Source organism: Nicotiana attenuata, unplaced genomic scaffold, assembly GCF_001879085.1.
Source record: "Nicotiana attenuata strain UT unplaced genomic scaffold, NIATTr2, whole genome shotgun sequence".
In the NCBI taxonomy this organism is placed as follows: Eukaryota; Viridiplantae; Streptophyta; class Magnoliopsida; order Solanales; family Solanaceae; genus Nicotiana; species Nicotiana attenuata.
In genome coordinates this window covers 22,437-32,887 of record NW_017674416.1, presented here as the reverse complement: position 1 = coordinate 32,887, position 10,451 = coordinate 22,437, and the positions used below count along the sequence as shown (strand labels likewise).

The 10,451-nt window shown below is 35.6% G+C and overlaps 1 protein-coding gene across 1 annotated transcript; it reads right to left on the bottom strand.

Moving 5' to 3' along the window:
* Window positions 1–456: 456 nt before the first annotated feature.
* LOC109218640 (AP2-like ethylene-responsive transcription factor At1g79700) lies at window positions 457–5,735 on the bottom strand. Its single transcript, XM_019383013.1, has 7 exons — window positions 5,185–5,735; window positions 4,896–4,978; window positions 4,644–4,652; window positions 4,330–4,418; window positions 3,971–4,095; window positions 3,497–3,573; window positions 457–1,403 (listed from the first exon to the last, which is right to left on the bottom strand). Exons 1-7 carry the CDS (start codon window positions 5,403–5,405, stop codon window positions 679–681), a joined length of 1,329 nt encoding a protein of 442 aa, XP_019238558.1. The 5' UTR covers window positions 5,406–5,735; the 3' UTR covers window positions 457–678.
* Window positions 5,736–10,451: the final 4,716 nt, after the last annotated feature.

Here is a 10,451-nt window from a genome sequence, read left to right as displayed (position 1 = left end):
CTCCTGACCTCTGACTCACCTGATTCCGAAAATTTGTTTACTAGTATATCATATTTTGCAACATTTTTCTCATTGATCCTACAAACATTTCTTGCGTTTTATTTATCGATTGCATATGCTGTATAGGAGTGTCATATGACTAAGAACATTTGTAAAATTAGAAGATTGCAATAAAATTTCCTTCTAGTTCTAATTTGATGCACTCATTTTACATGTTTATTTAAATGTTACTTTCGTCTCTGTTCGACCAGTCGGGGAGCCCTAGCGTAACCGATAAAGATGCTGCCATGTGATCAGGAGATCACGGGTTCGAACCGTGAAAACAAGATAAAGGCTAAAATTGCGTACAATAGACCCTTGTTCCCGAATCTGCGCATAGCGGTATCTTAGTGCACCGGGTCGCCTAATATTAAAGATGCAATATGAGTAAGGGGTTGGGGGATATCAACAGGCAAATGAAACCAAAAAAGGGAACATAGATTCACCCTTCAAAAACTTGTTAAGCAACATTATAGCTAAACTGCAGTAGTTCGTTTTGGAGAAGAAACTAATTAAAACACAGTCACAAGGCCTTCTGCTTGTGTCCCTATATCTAGGAAAGGAAAAGGGCATCTAAAACTAGCTAGGAGGAAGGTTTCCTATCAAACTTAAGTTTCATTTCGACACAAAACTGAACCTTTAGTCCAAACCTCCAACATCTTTCGTGTCGCTAGAAATGGATGTGGTTCTTGACACGGATGAGGATGAAGTAGGCGAATTCGATGGATTCATCATTGCTTCCTCCTTAGCTTCAATCATGTCGATGATCATGCTGTCGGAGAATACATCCAGGTTGAACTCATTCTCACTTGATTGCTCATAGAAATTGAAGTCAATGTTGTTGTCAAAGCCGGTATCGTTGAAAAAATCCATCAAGTCGGATGGTTTGTCAAGAGAGAAGTCGGAAACCGGGAAGGAATCAAATGTATCATCCAAGTACATGTTCCACGGGTTGTCATCTTCCTCCTCGTGATCCTTCGCCTTTATTTTATCAGCAGACTCAACTGAAGGAGCAAACTCCAACTTCAGAACTTTTGGTTGAGTCACTTCATCAGAATCAAGCGAAGGCGTGAACTCTAACTTTGGTACTACTATTGGTTCCACTGCTAATTCTTCTTGCTCTTCTTGGTGAAACTTCTGTTGGTTTTCTTCTTGTTGTTGAACTGGCTGTTGTTGTTCTGACACCTCATTTGATTGCACTTCAGCAGATGATTCTGTTTTTTCCTCCTTTGGTACCAGCTCTGGTTCGCGGAATTTTTTCAACTTGTCTGCGTATGTGCTGATGTCGAAGTTGGTGACTGCATTAGGCCCTCTGAACTCAATTGCTGCCAAATCATATGCTGCAGCTGCTTCCTCTTGAGTGCCTTCAACAAAGACAAGAGGTAAATAACCAGTGATTTCAAGAATCTGTTTGCCCACTAAATTCATTCCGGGTAATGTTACTGCACGCAACTATATGAGACCTAGTTTGAACTAGTTTCTAAAATCACAGAATACACCAACTGAACATGGCAAATAAAAGGCAGCAGACCTAAACAAAGACATCATCCATTCAAAACAATTTGAAGATACACAATGCCGTAATTTGCATTGTCTGATCGCCCATGCCATCAGCAAGTGAAAACATTAGTAACAAGGAAATTGATGAATCTTTAATAAACTAAGTGTATGTGACAATATAAACGCTCTAGATTGGGCTTACTCGTTCGTTGAAAGCAACGAATTATGCCTCAATTGCAAGTAACATGGGATTATATTACTACTTGTTCCGAAAACAACACAAGAGTCTAGCTTCAACTCTTCTTGAGTGATACAGTACTACTTGTTCAACCCATAGTTGTACATGACATGTTTTTCTTCATCACTAAGGGGTCATTTGGTACATGGGATAAGAATAATAATCGCGGGATAGAATTTGAAATCAACTTTATCTCATGTTTGGTTTGGAGTATTAGCTAATCCCGGGAGTCGGGACAACTTTTACACTAAAAAAATGGTGGGATTTGTTATCCCATGTAGAAGGTGGGATAGCTAATCCCATGGGATATCCAGACCTTGTACGAAACGACGACCCTTGTCGTCGGAAAAATAAGAAGCGCTTCCCTTTTAAATGGCCCCTATGCGGCACGAATTCAAATTAGTTGGACCATCGCAGACCGAATGATTATACCAAAGGAAAAAAAAAAGACATTTTTTTCTTCTACTTTTTTTTGGGTGGGGGTGGGGGTGGAGAAAAGAAATAAAATGGTAAGTTGGTCTTTTTCTTTTAGAGATTGTACCTTATGCATCACTTAAAGTGAAAGAGCCATGTCATCAATGATAAAGGAGGGTGTGGTCTTTGCAGCCTTCTTACCACTGATCAGGGTTAGTTTTTTGGAGTGTATAGTTGGAAATAAGGATGATGAGACAGTATGCATCAATCCAAAGGCATAATTGTCTACTTAGATTAAACATAAATTATTCATCCCATTAGCATGAATCAAGGGTCTGACAATATCACGAGCCAAGATCTATACACTGAGATTAATATTAAACAGTTATCTTAATCACTATTCAAATCTCTTACTACTACAGTAATTAATATCTCCCACTTAACTAAGTACATAGCATCTACATGATTCAGGTAATTTCATAAAAATCAAAATTGGCTCAATTAAGTTGCCGAATGGAGCAAGTTGTTACACTATATAACTAAAAAGGCAATATTTATATCCATAAAAAAATATTTCAATTTTAAGGTGGGCCATACACGATTAAAGGGCCATATTCAATTTACTTAATATAGGAAGTGATGTTTAATTTAACAACCCACTTAAAACTTTTTGCTAGAAAATGTTATTAATGAATATGTGGGACCCACTCGATGGTCGGAACCGGCCAAATCCCAGGTCAAGCTTTGCTTATTAGTGAGTAACTAGGATCATATGGTCTAAAGAGGATGTGTAGCTATTGATTGCTTAAATGTAGAAATTAGTAGTAGTAATTTTTTGTTTATTCTTCTAGTTTAGTCAAACCTAAACCACAGAACAAAATGGGTAAGGCTTAAACCCACTAAAGAAAAAAAGAGGAATATTTCAGTTTTTATAAGGTTGAACAGAAAGTCTTAACTTTTTGTACGGTCCACAAAGATCTGCATCAAATATTTAATATTGGACCACCTCAGCCTTTTAACTTTTGATCGCAGTAAATAATATAAAACACCAATGATCATGTGCCATGTCAGCTTTAATCCTATTGAATCTATTTAGATTTATGTTAGACATGCAAAAGTGATAAATCTTTCCAAAGTATTGAATCTCCTAAACTGCTAAGATATCTCACCCTCAACCAAAAGTTTCGGATTTGATTCGAGTCCTGAGAATAAAAAAAAACTGAACCAACCAAGAAACTAGTGCTCGAAATCACACTAACCAGTTTTTAAGGCGCAAAATGAAAGAAAGAAAAGTTAAAAACATACTGTAAGTTCCCAAATAGAGGTACTTATTTCCAAAGACTCGTCCAATTCGTGCTTCCCATCGACCATTATGGTGGTGCCTGTCCAAATCAAAATCCAATAATAACGGGTCAAATTTGCGTTCTATCCAAAATTAAGGGGTTATTTTTGCAAAATGCAGCTCTTAGAATGGTCAATTTTACGAATCCATAATCACTTAAGCATGACTCACACGGTCACACACTCACACCCCACAGCCCACATATAGACAGTGAATCCAAATGGGTCCTACTGAAAACTAGGTGCCAGTGGGTCCCACTTAACCAGTTGTGCGCAAAAAGCATGAAAATCCACAAAATTTGTTGACTTCTACTAAATGTACGCTTAATATAAGTAAAAATTAAAATTGCATGTTGCTTTGTCTTTTTTTACTTTTTCTAATTAAATTTTTTAAATTATTGAAATAATTTAAAGCATATTTTTTTAATATATAAATACCTTGCGACGCCACGATATTTGGAAACACCCCTAGAAAATCCACTGCTCAGTCGCCGTAATGAAGCCAAGTACTCTTCCTTTGATAGCCTCTGCATTTCTTCAAGCTCTTTGCTATACGTTTCGATCTGCATCGTTTTGTTATACCTCACGAATCAAATATTGTACCGTAGCCTTATTTGTCTATAGATGACTATTTTTGTCACTGTACTACGGTTTTCTCCTCCAATAAAAACAAAAGAAAACTAATAAAAAACACCCCCCTAACTTTTTTCACATGCAAAATAGTTTAAAAAATTTCTAAATTATATATAAAAATGGAAAAAATGGAATTTATTGAGAAAATATGAGAATTTAATTACCGGAAAATTAAGTGTAGTAGTGGGTCCCCAGTACTTAAGGGCCGCAAGATCATAAGTTCGGGCAGCAGCTTCCTCACTATCATAAGCTCCTGCATTTAATAGCAAATTAAAAATGACATTTAAAATTTTGCAATTAATTTGTCTTTTTGTTGATTTTTAATTAAAAGAAGTAGTCAAACAACTGAAATTACTTTTAGAACAACGTATGCATAAAAGGTGTTGTACATAGTGCTGAAAACACTTGTACATTTCTCCCCACTAATAATTCTTGATTTATCTAAAGTCAAAAAATTTGCAAGAGGTTTAGTGCTTACCCAAATAAACTAAGCAGCAAGAGGCGTTTTTGTTAACGTTGCAAGTGACAGAGAGGGATCATCACAAGAACCAACAAAGAACACAGTCAGATAATTAATTAAATTAACAAAAATGAGATTAAAAGTAAAAATTGCTGTAATATAATATTTACTGCAGATCTCATTGAATTCAATTCTTTTTTCTTTTTGAATCCAAATAAATAAATAAAAGGAAAGAAAGATTAAAAAAATGAGTAAAAGAAGAGCATTCACTTTGTCGTCCTCTCTTATTCTGAATGCTATTCCAAGTACTCTTGTCCCATAGGTGAGCTTCATATCTTCCTGTCCATCTATGCCTGCAAATAATTTAATTAACAAAAGAAAAGAAAAAAATCGAACATTTTTTTTATCACCCATTTTTTCATGCATGCAACCAAAAACCGAAACCCAGTACAAAAATCCAATTGAATTTATGATTTCTAACAAACACCTTGATTGTGTGTGTTACTGTGTGAATTAGAACTGAGAATTTAGTGGGGTTTAAGAAAAAATTTAAACATACCTGGTTACACCTCTGTAAATTGAGCTTCTTCTAGCAGTAGAAGAATTAGGAGAATCAGCATTTACAATTTTCTTGGCTCTAGTAGCACGTTTAGCTCTGGGTTTTGATTTTGGCTTTGGTTTCAGCTTTTGCTTCTCTGTTTCTTCATGGATTTGCTCAATGCATGAAGATGAGGAAGAAGAAGAGGAACAAGAAAAAGAAAAAGATGGAGATTTCTTCATAACTTTTTTTGCCTAGAAAATAAAAATTCAATCTTTAATCTTTGAATTCCTGATTTTTTCCTTTTTGGGGTTTTCTCAATTGATAAAAATGGCAATGTGGGTGTTCTGGGTATTGAATTATGTTGGATTTAGGAGGTTGGGTTGAGGACTGGAAGGTGAAAATAGAGAGTGGGTTGGTGTGTAAAATCAAGAAAAAAAGAGTCTCCTCTTTCTTTTCTTGTTTTCACTCTTCTTTGCTTTGCTGCTTTTCTGGTAAACCAAAGTGGTTTACCAAATTAAGAAGAGACAGAGAGACAGAGTGAGGAATACAAGAATTGCATTTGGGTTAGAATGGAGTTATAAGCTGACCAACACCACCCACCCTTTATGAGTTTGGGTGGGGGGTGGGGGGTCAAAGAGTGAGGTAAGTTAAGTTAAGTTAACTTGGGTTAATATTAAACTTGAGTTAATTAATCTTTTTAACACTTGGCCAAATGTAAGTTCAGAACCATGATGTTATACCAATTGGCCTTTCTTCACTTTCTCCATGGGAATCTTTTCAAAACAAATTCAGTATTAAAAAAATTAATTTTATTTTATTTTTTTTATTTTTAACTTTGAGTTTAAACTTGTCAGTGAAGAATTGTGTCTTGTTCTATACATATAGAGAGGGGGAGGGACGCGTGGTGTGAACTGTGTAGGGTGGTTTAATGGTGGAAGGTCAAAAAAAGGACATTGGTTTTTGTATTAATTACGGTGGCAAACCATTGTGGAGTAATAAAAACCTAGAGTCTTTCAAGTTGGAGTAGCGACGAACGAGCGTTTGTCTGGTTTCACTTTGGCAGTGTGAAAAGGGCTTCCAAGTGTTCAATTTCATAGCTGTATCCATGCAAAATAAATTACATAAATTTGTAAACAAAATTAAATGATAAAAAAAAAAAAAACCAGTTCGGTATGTAAAGTATTCCGTATTTACACAGGGTTTAGAGAAGGATAGCACATCAAGGTCGCACATCAAGGGGTGTGATGTAGACAGCTTACCCTAATGCAAGCACTGGTGATTGCTTATACGGCTTAAACCCGTAACTTATAAATTACGCGAAGATAACTTTACCGTTATTCTAAGAGAAAAAAGCCATAAATGGATGTAGGAGATGAGAGGAAGGAAAATATTTTAGGAGAATTTAATCTAATTGATCCCTTAAGTTCAAGAGTAAATTTATTTTCATCTCTATTTTATTACTTTGAGCATATACGATCATTTTTTCGAATAAATTTATAAAAGTTGAGCACTTTTGGTCCACCCGAAGTAAACTAATTAATCATAAGTTTTTCACGTATCCAAGCTAAAAAACGATTGTGATTGATATTTTTGTACAATTTCATATGTTCGTTCTATCGCGATTTATTTTCATTACTATAGACCTTTCTTTTTGTTTTTATAGTGATTCTCATTTGAACTTTTCTAATTTTTTCTTTTGTGTGTGTGTGACTAGTGCTGAAATAAAGAGAAAAATAAAATTGAAAAGTAATCAATCAGAATTTTTTTTGTATTAGTCACCGAAAAACCCGTGATATTTTAATTAGTTTTAATGGTCAATTTGGATATTTTCTCTGTTAGACCATGCGTGGGCGTTTGGACATAAGAATTGTAAAATTCCAAAAAAAAAAAAAAAGTGGAAGAAAAATTCAAGTGAAAATGGTATTTGAAAATTAGAGTTGTATTTGGACATGAATATAATTTTTGGTTATTTTTGAAGTTTTGTGAGTGATCTGAGTGAAAATTTTGAAACACAATTTTTTGGACAAGAGGGGTTGCTCTGATGGTAAGCAACCCCCACTTCCAACCAAGAGGTTGTGAGTTCGAGTCACCCCAAGAGCAAGGTGGGGAGTTCTTGGTGGGAAGGAAGCCGAGGGTCTATTTGGAAAAAGCCTCTCTACCCAAGGTAGGGGTAAGGTCTGCGTACACACTACCCTCCCCAGACCCCACTAGTGGGATTACACTGGGTTGTTGCTGTTGTTGTTGTAGTTTTTTGGAGTTTTTTAAATTTCTGAAAAATTCCAAAATTCATTTTCAAGTGAAAATTGAAAATTTTATGGCCAAACATTTTTTTTTAAAAATGAAAAAAAAATGAAAAAATTCTTATCACCAAACGGGCTCTTAAGTTTTGCAAACTTAAAAGACTATGAGGGTGTTTGGCTAAGCTTATAAGCTGGTCAAACTAGCTTATAAGCATTTTTCGGCTTATCTACGCGTTTAGTAAAATTAAAAATGCTTATAAACCAAGTGCTTATAAGTCAAAAATAAGCCAAAAGTAATAAGCTGGTCACCCCGAGCTTATGAATTTTTAGCTTATAAGCACTTTAAGTTTGACCAAGATTTTTACTATTTTATCCTTAAAATATTCGTTTTTTAGACAAACTCTACATTGATACTCACCTGCCTACACGTATTCGTTCAACCTTGACCCCCCCCCCCCCCCTCCAAACTCCCCAGCCTCTTCAAGTCTGTAATTCTCATTGACTATTTAAGATAAGCAAATTCTCTATTCCTTTGCATATTTGTATCTATGTGATTGTGTATTAATCATGAATTATATGTAATAAATGAGGACATATTAAATTTTTGGTGTATTGCTTTTTAAGTGTTGTGGTGATGAAGATAATGTTTGTTTCTCTTCAAATATTTTATCCTATTTAGGTTTATTTTTTACTAAGAAACTTTTGTTAATTTATTAATTATTATAACTTATGATTATATGCTTATCATAAAATAAATTATATTTATCATAAAAGTTATCTTATCTAAGCACACTTGTATTTAAAATAAAATGACAAATAGAATATTTTGTATTTGAATCGATCTGGAATCTAAAATTTTGAAGAAATTACGCCCTTATAAGTGTAAACAGTTCTAAGGTTATTTAAGTCATTTTAACAGAAAAAGAGCTTATCAGCACTTTTTTATCAAATACTGCAACAACTTATTATCAATTTCAGCACTTGTATCCAAACACGTAACTGCTTATTTCTTAAATCAGTTTCAGCACTTAAAAGAGCTTTTCAGCACTTAATGTTTATCAGCTACTTCAAATCAGCTAATCCAAACGGACTCTATACATGCTCAACATAACACATACAGATGCAAATGGACCTACTTCTAAATTTAAGAGACCATTTCAGTTTAAAACTCAATTGATATTAAAAATTTAACCATAAATTTGATCTTTTCAAGTGTCTCCCACTTTTGTACACCTATTCACTAGATATGCCATAGTCTATGCTTCATGAAAATTGAGAAAAATAGATGCCAGATAAAATAAAATTGTTATTTAATAGTATAGTGTAATATAAATTAGGTATTTTCGTTGACTGTTTAAAATTGGAAGCAGTTCTAAATAATTTGTGAATACTTTTTGCTTATCCTAAAAATCGGATAACAATTAAATTTATAATGTGGTTTTAAGGATATGTGATTTCACCCAATACCAATTGATTAGTAAGAAAATAAGAGGTAGAATTGAACTGTAAATAATCCAAACCAGTATGCAAACAAAGCTTCAGCCTTGAATTAAGGTACCCTTGAGGTGATAAAGTATGAGAACGGTAAAGATTGGATAAATTGATGAACAAGAATACGAGTCAGAAAAGAAGAGTTATATTGCTTATGTTTCGGTGAATAATGATCCTACAAATGATTGAAACTCCTCTTTGTATAGTAAAGGAAACCTAATTATGGTATGTCTCTAATTACATATGGAAATCGTATAAACAGCTAATTACCCGTTTCTGATTTGGTCCGTTCCAAGATTCATGCCACGATCCCCGACCAATCACGGATATCTCGCTCTTTCCGTTACTAATATATCCCCGATGTTACTCGAAGTCTATCTCCCCTGGCTTCGGTTGATACCAACTTCGATCTCGAAAGAGACTTCGATCTTGAACTTGATGCCTTAGCTATTCGATGCAACGTTCTTGTTTCGATCAAATAGTGAAATCGGGTAGCCCCGATTTCTACCGTATACAGATAGTCCCCTCGTTTTTTGGAGTATAATGACAAGAAATGAATTGAGTCCTCCATCTTTACCCCAATTTGCCATGACACCATCACCGTGACGTAAGCGACAGAGGAAACAAAAGCTCGGAAGCTGACCTTTCCCGAGGGAGACTCCGCGAAACTTTAGCGAGTCTGGCGGTGGAGAAGATTCTAAGGGTGAAGACAATTTTACCGATAAGGATCGTGCTGCTTAGGCTTCGTGTTTTTCGTAATTTTTTGCTTTTATTTTGAGGCTGATCGGCCCCTGTAAAGAATTCTTGATCGGTACCTATAGCCCTTGTAAAATGGTTTTGACGAATATATAAAGCTTTTTACTTTCCATGGCTTCTGAATCTGTTACCCTTTTGTGCGGGTCAAAGCGCATTAGCTTAAAATTGCTTTGAAGGTCCAGAGTTTGGGATGGTAATGACCGACAATAAGTACTGCCCTCGAACGTTTCTAATCAATGGACCACGAATGACCATTTGAACATGAGTTTAAGTAGCTCGTAGGCTCAATAGTCGATTTGCTCGATCTTGGGGTAAGGTAGCCCTTGGGCTTGATGGTTGAGTGAGTACATGCTCGAACTCGAGATAAGGTGGCCCTTGGTCTCGAAAGATAGTCCCCGAGTGAGAATTTTTTTGAACTCGGGTAGCCCTTGGGCTTAGTAGTCGAGTGATTACTTGCTCGAACTCGAAAGGAAAATAGCCCTTAGGCTTTATGATCGAGCGAGGACATGCTCGAACTCGAGATAAGATGGCCCTTGGGCTCGAAAGATAGCCCCCGAGTAAGAATTTTTTCAAACTCGGGTAGCCCTTGGGCTTAGTAGTCGAGCGAGGATTTGCTCGAACTCGAATTAAAGTTAGCCCTTAGGCTTTATAGATAGTCCCCGAGTAAGAATTTGCTCGAACTCGGGTTAGGATAGCCCTTGGGCTTTAATGATCGAGTGAGGCCTTGCTCGAACTCGAAGTGAAGTTAGCCCTTAGGCTTTATAGTCGAGTGAGGATTTGCTCGAACTCAAAGTAAAG

Coding starts and splice junctions, on each gene's coding strand:
- LOC109218640 (XM_019383013.1), bottom strand. CDS start 5,405: ATGAAGAAATCTCCATCTTTTTCTTTTTCTTGTTCCTCTTCTTCTTCC. Junction 4,979..5,184: donor ATTTACAGAGGTGTAACCAG/GTATGTTTAAAT, acceptor AATTATTTGCAG/GCATAGATGGACAGGAAGAT. Junction 4,096..4,329: donor CTACTACACTTAATTTTCCG/GTAATTAAATTC, acceptor AAAACGATGCAG/ATCGAAACGTATAGCAAAGA.